The sequence below is a fragment of the Schistocerca serialis genome, chromosome 5 (assembly GCF_023864345.2).
Source record: "Schistocerca serialis cubense isolate TAMUIC-IGC-003099 chromosome 5, iqSchSeri2.2, whole genome shotgun sequence".
Taxonomy (NCBI): domain Eukaryota; kingdom Metazoa; phylum Arthropoda; class Insecta; order Orthoptera; family Acrididae; genus Schistocerca; species Schistocerca serialis.
Window position 1 is genome coordinate 62,216,979 of NC_064642.1, and position 13,430 is coordinate 62,230,408.

Sequence of the window (13,430 nt, forward strand, 5' to 3'; positions counted from 1 at the left end):
ATCGCCAAAATCAGATGCTCGCATGATTCCCTGTGATGAGAAAATGTGTGAAATGATACCGCAAGATATTCTTTTATCTATTTGATGTTGCTTTGTTTAACACGTACATTTTGTATTACAAAATACACTGCAGCAAAAGACAGAGCTATGGAGAATATAGGATTCACATTGCAGAATCATTGTTGAAAACTACACCTTTACTGGAATATAATCGGAAGGGATGATTAGCATCCGGCGATATACCACAAAGACAGCACGCACAACATTGGGCACATTTTCCCAAACATATTGATCGAACACCATCAAAAGTAAATCCTGCGAGAGCTTGTGTAGTGTGCTGAAAGCACAAATGACGCAGCGAAACAACGTGGGAATGCAAAAAGTGCAGGGTTGCACTACATGTGCCAGATTGTTTTGAACGATATCATACAATCGGAGACTATTAAATTCGTGTACATGTCATTGCGAAGACATTGCGTTTGAAAATATGTTTGCCAATATACTAATGTAACAGGTGCCAGAATGTTTTGAACAAATTATTATACAGTTTTAGATCATTGCATTGCATTGCATTGTATTTCATCAATGTATGTTTGCTTATAAAGGGAAATAAAATGTTTGTGAATATATCGTTGCATTTGAGACAATGAATGTTTCATTTCCAATGGGCAACTAATCATAATTATTTATGATACCTGCAGAAATGTCACGTTACAGGTATCTCACACGTACTTACAAATCCTGAGGCCGTCTGCACAACTTCGGACGCCACCAGGCGTAGTGCACCACAGCCTTAGCATGTGTAAGTGCCAGGAATCGTAAGGCGCATCCGTATCTTGCAGCCACTTATGGCTCACACTAACGGAACTTAATTCGTAAGGCAAAGGGTTAACAAACATTCTAAATAAATCCTTCACATCAGGATATTTCCAGAGTATTTAAAACAGGCACGTCAGGATATTTCCAGAGTATTTAAAACAGGCAGGAGTTGTACCAGCCAACTTCCCTGTTGTCACCATTCTAAAAAAAAATAACAGAATCAATTATGAGAGAGAGAGAGAGAGAGAGATTACTGAATTACTTGAATAAGTACACTTTTTCAGTGAATTGAAGGTTTGGTCTCTGAAGTGGTAGGAATACGCAATCAGCCGTAGTAGAATTCTCAAAGGTGCTCTTCACAAAGGTAAGTGTGTCACAGACATGTTTTTAGATCTGTCTAAGGCAAGCTGTTCCAACAGTGCCTGGTTCGGAGCCCATGTGGTGGGAGAAAGCAAACTCAATGCATCATGGCCGCATTAAGTGTAACTGACGCAACAATCTATGTTCAGTGGCAGCTATGGTCAGTTGAGTTGGGGAAGTCCTGTGCCTCAACTGGAGGCTACATTTGTATTTATTGAGAGGGATGATATACAAGATGTGTCCAAAAAGTACGGTGACTTTATATTTTTATGCAAAAACATTTATTTATTCATCAATATTCAAGCTGGCTTCTTCAAAGTAATCCCCCTCAGATACAATACACTTGTACCAACGCTTCTCTCAACTCTCTAAGCACTTTTTGGTATAGCCTTGAGAACTTCCAGTGATGTAGTTTTTATTTCCTCAATCACCGAAAACCCTAGTCTTTTCATAGGTCTCTTCAGTTTTTGGAACAGGAAAAAGTCACAGGGGGCCAAATGCAGTGAATATAGTGGCTGAGGCACGATTGTCATTTTTGACCAAAAAATATCTCACAAGCAATGATGAATGAGCAGGTGCATTGTCGTGAGGTGACAGCCATGAATTGTTTTTCAACAATTCTTGACTTTTTTGCTTATTGCTTCTCGCAGACGGCACATAATGTCAAGGTCCTCATTGACTGTACAACCTTGAGGCAGAAATTCAATACGCCATGGTAACTGAAAGAAACTGATCAAAACTAACATTTTTGGTTTCGACGTCATAACCGTAAACCCGTGTTTCGTCACCAGTTATGACCCTTTTGAGCAAATCAGGATCATCATTGGCATCATTCAAGAGCTCCTAAGTGACATGCAACAGTTCTTCTGATCAAAATTGAGAAGTTTTGCAACAAATTTCGCTGACACACGTCTCATGCCCAAAACATCCGAAAAAATTCCATGGGACGAGCCAACGGATATGCCAACATACTCAGCAACGTCTCTTACGGTAATTCGACGACTTTTCAAAACAATTTTTTTCACAGCTTCGACACCATCATCTGTTGTTGATGTGCTGGGGCATCCAGAGCGAGGTTTGTCACTGGCATCTTCTCGGCCATCTTGGAAGAGTTTGTACGACTTGGAAGTTCTGGTCTTACGTTAAATCAGTAAGTGGATCGAAACAGCATTTCCAGACACTCTGGGATGATAATGGCATTGAAACAGAGGATGACACGTGTATAGCTGAAATACTAAACACCTTTTTCCAAAGCTGTTTCACAGAGGAAGACTGCACTGCAGTTCCTTCTCTAAATCCTCGCACGAACAAAAAAAAATGGTGGACATCGAAGTAAGTGTCCAAGGAATATAAAAGCAACTGAAACCACTCAACAGAGGAAAGTCCATGGGACCTAATGGGATACCAAAAGAAGTACGCGAAAGAACTTAGAACTTGTCCCCCTTCTAACAGCCACATACCGCAAGTCTCTAGAGGAATGGAAGGTTCCAAATGATTGGAAAAGAGCACAGGTAGTTCCAGTTTTCAAGAAGGGTCGTCATTTCTGGAAATCCAGAATCTACTCTGTATGAATCAACATGGATTCCAGAAACAGTAATCGTGTGAGACCCAACTCGCTTTATTTGTTCATGAGTCTGCCCCCGGTAGCTGAGTGGTCAGCACGACAGACTGTCAATCCTAAGGGCCCGGGTTCGATTCCCGGCTGGGTCGGAGATTTTCTCCACTCAGGGACTGGGTGTTGTGTTGTCCTAATCATCATCATTTCATCTCCATCGACGCGCAAGTCGCCGAAGTGGCGTCAAATCGAAATACTTGCACCAGGCGAGCGGTCTACCCGACGGCAGGCCCTCGTCACACGACATTTCATTTCATTTCATTTCGTTTGTTCATGAGACCCAGAAAATATTAGATACAGGCTCCCAGGTAGATGCCATTTTCCTTGGCTTCCAGAAGGCATTCGATACAGTTCCGCACTGTCGTTTGATAAACAAAGTAAGAGCCTACAGAATATCAGACCAGCTGTGTGGCTGGATTGAAGAGTTTTTAGCAAACAGAACATAGCATGTTGTTCTCAATGGAGAGACGTCTACAGACGTTAAAGTAACCTCTGGCGTGCCACAGGTGAGTGTTATGGGACCACTGCTTTTCACAATATATATAAATGCCCTAGTAGGTACTGTCGGAAGTTCCATGCAGCTTTTCGCGGATGATGATGTAGTATACAGAGAAGCTGCAGCATTAGAAAATTGCAGCGAAATGCAGGAAGATCTGCAGTGGACAGGCACTTGGTGCAGGGAATGGCAACTGACCCTGAACATTGACAAATGTAAAATATCGCGAATACATAGAAAGAAGGAGCCTTTATTGTATGATTATATGATAGCGGAACAAACACTGGTAGCAGTTACTTCTGTAAAATATCTGGGAGTATGCGTACAGAACGATTTGAATTGGAATGATCATATAAAATTAATTGTTGGTAAGGCAGGTGCCAGGTTGAGATTCATTGAAAGAGCCCTTAGAAAATGTAGTCCATCAACAAAGCGGGTGGCTTACAAAACACTCGTTCGACCTATACTTGTGTATTGCTCATCAGTGTGGGATCCATACCAGGTCGGGTTGACAGAGGAGATAGGGAAGATCCAAAAAAGAGCGGCGTGTTTCGTCACAGGGTTATTTGGTATGCGTGATAGCATTACGGAGATGTTTAGCAAACTCAAGTGGCAGACTCTGCAAGAGAGACACTCTGCATCGTGGTGTAGCTTGTTGTCCAGGTTTCGAGAGGGTGCGTTTCTGGATGAGGTTATCAAATATATTGCTTCTCCCTACTTATACCTCCCGAGGATATCACAAATGTAAAATTAGAGAGATTCGAGTGTGCACGGAGGCTTTCCAGCAGTCATTCTTCCCGTGAACCATATGCGACAAACAGGAAAGGGAGGTAATGACAGTGGCACGTAAAGTGCCCTCCGCCACACACCATTGGGTGGCTTGCAGAGTATAAGTGTAGATATAGGTGTAGATGAAGCAGTGTATGGGGACATACCTTACCACAACACAGTTCCTTGGCTTTGTCAGGGGAAAGTTCTTGATGTTTTCTTCCCCATTCGTGAAGAAATATCACTCTTTCTACAAATGAAAGAGGAAGAAATGTTTTGTGTGTGTGTGTGTGTGTGTGTGTGTGTGTGTGTGTGTGTGTGTGTAGGATTTAACATGGACATCAGACCTAGTATTCTTAGCTGTTATAATGATGCATCTGAATAATTTAAATCTGGCATTCCAGAGCAAAGAGCAGCTAATAGTTGACATGCACGACCAAATCAGGGCATTCTGAGAAAGTTTTGCTTGTTTGAGAGGCAGAGGGTGATGGAATTTTAACGTTCTTTAATCATCTGGCTTCTTTAAAATTAGCTGAAGGTATTAGTTTCGGCGATTATCAAGCAAAGATAAAGCGGCTCATCATATCTTTTCAAACAAGATTAAGCTCGCCATTTTTGAAATGGATATGAAATCATTCAGCTCTCCTTTCTCGGATTCACCTGACCATTTGCCATTGTCACACTAGTTGGAAGTTATTGATTTCCAAAATTCAACTTTGCTGAAAGACAGATACAACAACTTGCTTAATTTGTTAAAGTGGTAGCATTCATTATGGCAAAAAACATTTTCCAAGTTATGTGAAAATGCCACACAGACTGAGTGCACTTTTGGATATATATATACTTGTGAGCAGCTTTTCTCAGCAATGAAAAGAGTAAAAACCAAGGAACGATCTTTTCTTCAGGACGTAACACAAGTCAACCTTCACATTAATGTTGCAAACACTGTGATGCCCGATATTTCAGTTCTTGATATTAAAAAGAAGTATAATTTCAAATGCCCCATAACCATAGGCAATTTCTCTTAAAACAGTTATTTCTTATTCATGTCCTTAACTTCCTATTACACAACATAGCATGTCACTGTGTAATAGATGCTAAGAGAATGAGGTTGGCAATCCTGTAAGATATTGCGGACAGATCAGAGTGCTTGCAGTGCCACCTGCCATGCTACATGCCCTGGCCCATACGATTGTTCACAGTGAGTGGCAGTGCTCCGCAGAGCAGGAAGCATTCCGCAGCTAAGAATGGAGCTCACGGGCTTTAACAGCTTGCTCTAAGGCTTTTGATATTGTTGACCATAAGATTCTACTACATAAACTAGAAGGATTAGTAACAAGAGTGGTAGATAATGATTGGTCCCAATGATACTTAGCAGGTAGGGATCAAAGAGTAGATATAGCACATACCTCAAGTAAGTCCAAACTTTTACTAAAACACTTATCAGAATCAAAATAAATTAATACAAGAGATCCTCAGGGTACCATTTTAGGACCAGTACTGTTCCTGAAATACAACAATGGCTTTCCTTGCAGTGTTAATCATGGGGAAACAATTCTCTTTGCTGATGATAGCAATATCATAATCACTGGAAAACAAGAGAATACCTTGCCAAGAAAGCGAACTAAACCTTCAAGGAAGTATACGATTGGGCAATAAGCAACAAAGTAACAATGAACACAAGGAAAACAAATGCCATGATTTCCAGCTTGAAGAGGGAAAATAACACTGTTAGACGTAGATGACACCTCTGTAGATTGTCTAACAAATGTAAAGCTCAGTGGAAGTTGCCTGAACATACACAGATATCCACGAACAGAATGTTATCACCATGTTATGCCCTTAGATTCCTGTCATCAGTGTATAACGACCAGTGTCACTTAATTACAAACCTTTCACATGCACACTTAATTCTTAACTATTACATGGCATTCTTTTTGGGGAACACATCTACAAAATATGAAAACAATTTTCAAACTGCAGAAAAGGTCCATAAGAATAACAATGAAAACTAGTAGTCTAGCTCATTGAAAAGATCTGTTTGAAACAGGTATACACGTCAATAATACTGTTTAATCTCTAAAACTAAAAAGAGTACTTTATTTTCTATTTGACATTTCACATTTTTGTAGTATATTTTGATTTACTGTGATAGTTTCACATAACAGTAATTCAAAATAAAAAGATGCAACTTTTACTTAAAAAAATTAATATTTATTACATAACATTTCCTTTTGTTAATAAATAGAGAGAGAGAGAGTGTGTGTGAGTGTGTGTGTGTGTGTGTGTGTGTGTGTGTGTGTGTAGAGCGGGGGAAGCACGTGGTGCATTTGGAGCTTAAAGGCTCACTGCTAGCGAGATTTCGACCAGCAACTTTACAATTACAATCCCACTGCGCTCTAGTGTCTCAAATTTTGGGATACTCTTCAATTTTATGTTTCTTTAACATGTCTTCATTCATTTTGTTACCTCATTTGGTGTAACCAGCTGTTAGTCTCCAGAGTTCCATTTCAAAGGCTATTAGTCTTTTTGCACATTTTTTCCTCTATTGTCCGGGCTTCACAGCAATAGCATAGCGCATGTCTTGCTAAGGACTTATAAAGGCATATCCTAGTGTGCTCCTAGATTAGAGAAGATTTTATTATAATATTAATAACTGCCATTATATTTGCACACCTGGTTATGTCTGTTTCTTGCAGAAAGTATAATTTATAATCTAAATATGTGAATTTGTTCACTCTCTAGAATTTTATTTTTCAAACAGAGCTTGCTTTGGACTGGATATTTTCTGCAGAAGGCCACTTCCCACCCCTTGCCGCCTCCTCTTCTTCCTCCTCTGCTGCTAATGTCCATGCTGTATTTCTTAGATAATATGTGAATTGTGTACAGAACATGGTAGGTCATCCTCTGAAGAGGCTACATGAGCTAAATCTGGAAAAAAGTAAAGCATCTAACTTTGTGTTTCTTTTGTTTCGAATGAAGCTGTGTGGCATTTATCTCCAATCTCGGATGATTTCATTCATATAAATAATAAACAGGAGTGCGAAATGCCACATCCCCCTCTTATTCCTACATATCTTCTGCCCAAACCTAATAATTTGTCCCCTTCCACAACACAGATTAAATTTGTTCTGTGAATTTTGTACATACTACTGATAAGTTGCTGGAGAACATGATCATCTGCCAGAAGCAGGCAAGTATATTAGTTCCTTTGTCAGTTCCTAATATGGTTACACCGTGTCACCTGATTCAGTTTTCTTAAATTCCCTTAGCATTGTTTACTTCTGTTGATGTTCATCTTATAATTTTTCAAGACAATTTTATTCCAATTTCCCTGATCTTCAAAGGCCTTAGGCCTTACCTGTCCTTGGCACAATTTTTAATATCATCAAACCTCAATGATTTTACCATTTTTACCTGAACTTTGATTGCTTATTCAAATATTCTCTTTGGTTTGTTTTGGTCTGTTTAGTGAACGTAAAGGGTTACTACTACTACTACTACTACTACTACTACTACAACTACATTCCTTACTTGAATATCAAACAAGTATACTAACCCAAACATTGAACTTAACATTTTTGTATGTCACTGTTTCCACGTTAAATCCTACAGTAGGAATTGTTGTGACTGACTGACCCAATTTAAGTTTGTATAGAATAGCTGATTTAAATGTTAAGGATATACAGAAAATAATGTTGCCAGTATAGTTATGTACAGTGGAATGAAATACAATTTACCTTAACACCTATTCCACATTCATAACGAACACCTACAGAATATTCATTCACACATGTCACAATGATCACAATATTTGTAATATCTTTGTTGGTGTATGCTTTCACAACTTATCTCACCATTTATGTAAAGGAATGTGTAGAAGATTCTGACAGTCCGTATCACCTCTTCACCCTTTTGTTATTTCCCTAAAAACAAATAATTGTCTTGGGGGGTATGCAGTTAATACAATCCCATTGTATGTTGAGCAAGTTTTTGCTAATATAGCCATACCATTGCAACCCCAATGTGCATGGGTACTTCAAAAACTACAGCTTTTGTGCACATTACTTTCAGCTTTAACAACAGTTGTGAGTATGATGCTTTCCTTCAAATGAATTGCTCAATGTGTTAACAACAAGGCTCAACTTATAGGTAAGACTATCCAGGAATAATGTACATCAGTTGCGAAGAAGCAGAGTACCATATCACTTGGTTTTACTAAAATATAAGAGTACAATGTGTTGCAAAAGGATACTTGTTTTTCCAGCAGCATCTAATCCTAACATCAATATCCTCATCTCCTTATTGCCAAAAATTTTTGACAATAACTTCCCCATCTTGCTGTCAGTTCTTTCACAGCACCTGAAACAAGAAGGAAACTGCTTTAAGCACACCAAAAGCCCTTAAACAAATAAATAATGTCAACTATTCCATGCCAGTGGTAGTACACAGGGTGTATAAAAAAGAACATCCAATCTACAAAATCGTAACTTATGTTATTTGAGATATGTGCGTGAACAAAATACTGTTGGAAAGAGCAAACTCTCTTACATGGTTCCCGCTAGGTCACAGTAGTGTGCGCCAACTTTGGTTCCATTAAAAATGGTGTTGGTAAAACAGAAAGTGTTGTGTGTTCTACGTTTTGCTCAGTGCGGGTCAGTAATAACTGTTCAGCGTGACTTGTCGCACTAGATATGGCATGGATCCTCCTACAGCACAGAGCATTAGATGATGGCATGAACAATTCCGAGAAATAGGTTGTTTTTGTGAAGGCAAATCGCCGAGCTTTCCCGCCAGGTGTCTGACACAGGCTCCAAACGCATCCACCACAGTTTCAAAAGGAGTCGCAGAAATCTGTTCACCATGCAGTTCGACATCTCCATTATGTCCCCGTTGTCTGTCTGGTGTGTTGCATTGACGTTTACACATGAAACCATACAAAATTCAGCTACTGCAACCTCTTCATGAAGGGGACAAACAATAACATGTTGAGTTCTATAATTTTGTTCCTAGCAAGATGGAGGATGACAGTTTTCTTCCACGCTTAGTGTTTAGTGACGAGGCAACATTCCATTTAAATGGAAAAGTGGACCATCATAGTGAGAATATGGAGTATGGAACAACCACATGAAGTTGTACAACACCAGGGGGACTTTCCAAAATTTAAAATGTTTTGTGCAGTTCCACAGGAAATGTGTATGGTCCATTTTTATTTGCTGAGAACACTGTTATGGGAAGTACATACCTCGATATGCTTGAGAACTTTCTTTTCTCACAGTTGGAGACTCATTCGAATGAATTCATTTACCAACAGGATGGGGCACTGCCACACTGGCATCTGAAAGTGTGGAAATTTTTTAATCAAAGGATTACTGAACGATGGATTGGTCACACTGGACCAAATGATTTAGCCTTACATTACTGTATGTGATTACTTTTTGTGAAGGAGACACTGCCTATGTGCCTACGTTACCAACAACAATGAATGAACTGAGACACTGCATAACAGCAGGTGTGGAAACTGTAACTCAAGACACGCTCCCTGCAGTGTTGGAGCAAATTTAATACCGCACTGACATACCACGCATCTCAAAGTGGGCATATTGAACACCTATGGAAAAGTATGAAAAAAACTGAGTTTTTTGTTTGCCAAAAACCAAACTCAATGTGTATGTTTATTAGTTTCAGAAATACAGGCATGCCAAACTGTATGATTCTTTTTGATACACCCTATATATTGAAACACTGAATGATATGACTGAATAGTTCTCATGTTAGAAGATACTTAAAATAAAAGGCAATGTAAAATAAGACATTGTTATCTTTGGTCACTGAGTTGAGGAATACACACCATCAAGATTACCAAAGTTATTAACTCAGAGTTCTATGCTTTCACTTTTAAGAATATTGTTTTACTGTGTTTCCAATGTAAGGCAATTTTACAGGAGAGACTATGATTTAATAATGGTATTCCTGGATGCTGATGCGGCTTATGATACCGTGCAATAAAGCAAGGTTTTGAAAGTCCTTCAGAAAATTGGTTACTGGATGGCTGACTATGAGAAGAATATAGGGAACATAACAAAGAAGTTGAGGTGTGCACAGAGAAGAGATTGGTTAGAACAAAATTTGGGGTTGAAGCAAGGTAGTGCACTATCCCCCTTAATTTTGTTCACTGTAATGCATGAGATAATAGAAGGAGTAGCAGTGAAAATAGGAGATTAAAATGTGAAAGCAATGGTGTTTGCAGATGATTTAATGGTGTGGGGAAAATGGGGGGAGATACAAGAGGGAACGGAAAGTTTCCAGAACTAAGAAAGTATCAAAGAAGAGTGTGGGGGGAAATGATATGAAGATTATTAAATGAGAAGGCAAGCAAATGGATTACTGCAGAGGGTAAGATGCTGGAGCAAGGCTGTAGCACCAATAAACAAACAAGTGTGATACTGTGCAAATTATATGTCAACACTCACATATGCTACAGAAATGTGGTAATGAAAAAAAGGCAGGTGAGCAGGAGATGACCAAGTACAATGGAAGAGAAAGGAATGAGACAGTGAGAAATAGTGAAACAGACGCCCATGCAGGAGGCCATAGGAAAGAGAAGATGGTATATATATATATATATATATATATATATATATATATATATATATATATATAAAGGGAGTTAACAAGATACAAAGGCAAGATCATGAAATGACAATAGGATGCAGCAACCTAGAGGAAGACATAGATAGAGGGATTGTTGGCACGACAAAATGAGTGAATAAGTGAGAAGTAGTCTGGGACACAGTGGGAAGGGAAATGTGGTGTGAGGACTGGAAAAGGCAGGGCCACATGTTGTAAGCAAATCCAATCTGGAGCTGGAAGAAACCGTAGAAGATGAGGTTTTACTGTGTAGTACCACCACAATACACAAACCTAGAGCATAGGCAATATAAAACCCAGTTGGGGAGACAGGCAGTTATTGTCAAACTACAACAACAGAACCAACAAAACTACTAGCAAAGAATCTCCTCAGGATAATAGAAATATCGTGTGTATGCAAGGACGAGGGTGGAGGTTGTGGCATATGTGCTTTAGCGGTCTTTGCAAAAGTCAGGAAGAAATATTCTAATGTAAAGAAAATGCATTAGCCTAAAGTTCAGTGCCATATCTACATCTACATTTATACTCTGCAAAACCACCATGACAGGACTCTGGCGAGGAGATGGGTTTGGCGAGGAGATGGGTTGCCCCCTATCCTGTTCAACTTTGTCCTTAAGAAAATTGTACGCGAGACCTTCCAAGAGAACGAGGGGATTGAAATTGAAGGAAAGGGACTGGCATACTTCGCCTATGCAGACGACATCTGTTTACACTCCACACCTGAAGAGGAATTTGATCAAATTACCAGAGCACTAAAGGAGGCTGCCAGCAAATATGGGCTAAACATAAACGACGCCAAGACAGAGTACCTCATTATGAAGCTTGGTCAAAGTCACACTGCTGGTCCTCTACAATCACTGCAGGTGGGAGACCAGTCCTACTAGAGAGTGCATGAATTTAAATACCAAGGGGCGCTTTTCACTGAGAACACATCATATGAAGCAGAGATCAATGCCAGAATACAAGCAGGAAACTGATCTTACCACAGCCTTGCACAACTGCTTCGGTCCAGATCTCTCTTCATACAGTTCAAGATTAAACTATACAAAATCCTGATCCAGCTTGTTGTTCGATATGGCTGCGAGACATGGAGTATCCGGAAACAGGACTTCCATAAGCTCCTCGTTTTCGAGAGAAAAGTGTTTCGGAAGATCTTCGGTCTGGATCTAGATGCAGACTGAGGGAAATGGAGGATCAGACACAACCAAGAGCTTGAGGAACTATACCAGCAGCCCAACATAGCAGGAACCGTCAAAGCCAAACGAATGCAATGGGCTGGCCACATGGCCTGGATGGAAGATCACAGATAGCCTCGGAAGCTGGATTTCACACCTACAGGAAAGAGACCCCCATGGAGACCCAAGAAGTGTTGGAGGGATGGCGTCCATGAAGATTTAAACCAAGCATCAACAGATTGGATGGATAGCAGATAGCAGCAATGGACCGAATACAATGGAGGAGGAAACTTGTAACAGCGTGTGGTCCACTGGGCATGATCACGAAGAAGAAGAAGGAGAAGAAGAAAACACCGTGAAGGGCATGACAGAGGATATGCCCCACTGTACCAGTTATTAAGGTGTCTTCCCATTCCTTTCACAAATGGAATGTGGAAAGAATGATTATATGAACGCCTCCGAGCATGCCGCAATTATTCTATTCCTGTCCCCATGATCCCTATGTGAGCAATATGGAGGAGGTTGTTGTATATTCCTAGACTCATCACTTACAGTTTGTTCTTTAAACATTTTTGGAAGACTTTCTCAGGATAGTTTACATGTGTCTTCAAGAGTATGCCAGTTCAGTTTCTTCAGCAGCTCCGTAACACACTGCAAGCGGTCAAAGAAACCTCTGACTGTCCGTGCTACTCTTCTCTATATCCGTTCAACAGCCGCTGTTAGTCTATCTGGTGTGGATTTCACACACTTGAGAAATATTCTAGAATATGTTGCATGAGTGATTTTGTTATTCATAAGCAATCTCCTTTGTTGTCTGACTGTTCATCCCCAGTATTCTACCAATAAACTGCTTTATCCACTACTGAACCTATATGATTATTCAATTTCGTATCCCTACAAAGTGTTACATACAGGTATTCATAAGTTGATCAATTCTAACTCTGACAGTGATATTACAGTCAAAGGCTACTACATTTTTTCGTTCAGTGAAAGGCACAATTTTACATCTCTGAATATTTAAAACAGATTTCACTGAGTATTTCTACAGCTTCTTCCAGACAGTATTTTGTTATAGATAACTGTATTACCTGCAAAAAGTCTGAGGTTACCATTAATATTGTTCACAAGGTCACTAAACACCCAAAATTACTTCTACATCTGCTGATGGCTCTCCATCTAAGATAACATGCTGTGTTCTCCCTACCAAACAGCTCTCAGTCCAGTCGCAAATATCTCTTGATATCCCATATGATCAAACTTTAGACAATAAGAGTAGGTGTGGTACAGAGTGAAATTCTTTTTGGAAATCAAATACTGTGTCTATCTAACTGCCTTGATTGAAAGCTTTCAGTATGTCATGTGAGAAAAGTTGGTTTCTTATGATCAATGTCTTTGGAATCCATGCTGGTTGGTGTGGAGGTACTGCAAGAAAGTAATGTCAACGATTTTGGAAGGTGGTTTTGTGGTTCACTTCTACTAACCTTCTTGTAGACAGGTATCACATATGCTTCCTTCCAACTTCTGTGCATGGTTTTTTGTTAGACGG

The 13,430-nt window shown here is 39.7% G+C and overlaps 1 protein-coding gene across 4 annotated transcripts in view; it reads right to left on the reverse strand.

Moving 5' to 3' along the window:
• LOC126481551 (ADP-ribosylation factor 6) overlaps window positions 1–13,430 on the reverse strand; it is a 127,332-nt gene that overhangs the window by 27,018 nt on the left and 86,884 nt on the right. For 3 of the 4 annotated variants that reach the window (XM_050105385.1, XM_050105386.1, XM_050105387.1), the window contains exons 2-3: window positions 8,314–8,420; window positions 7,618–7,721 (exon numbers count right to left, since the gene is read on the reverse strand). In XM_050105385.1, coding sequence (XP_049961342.1) covers window positions 7,618–7,721; window positions 8,314–8,395 — 186 coding nt within the window. In that variant the 5' untranslated portion in view covers window positions 8,396–8,420. Of the gene's footprint in view, window positions 1–7,617; window positions 7,722–8,313; window positions 8,421–9,303; window positions 9,325–13,430 lie in introns of those variants that run through there. The other variant, XM_050105388.1, reaches the window with a different exon arrangement.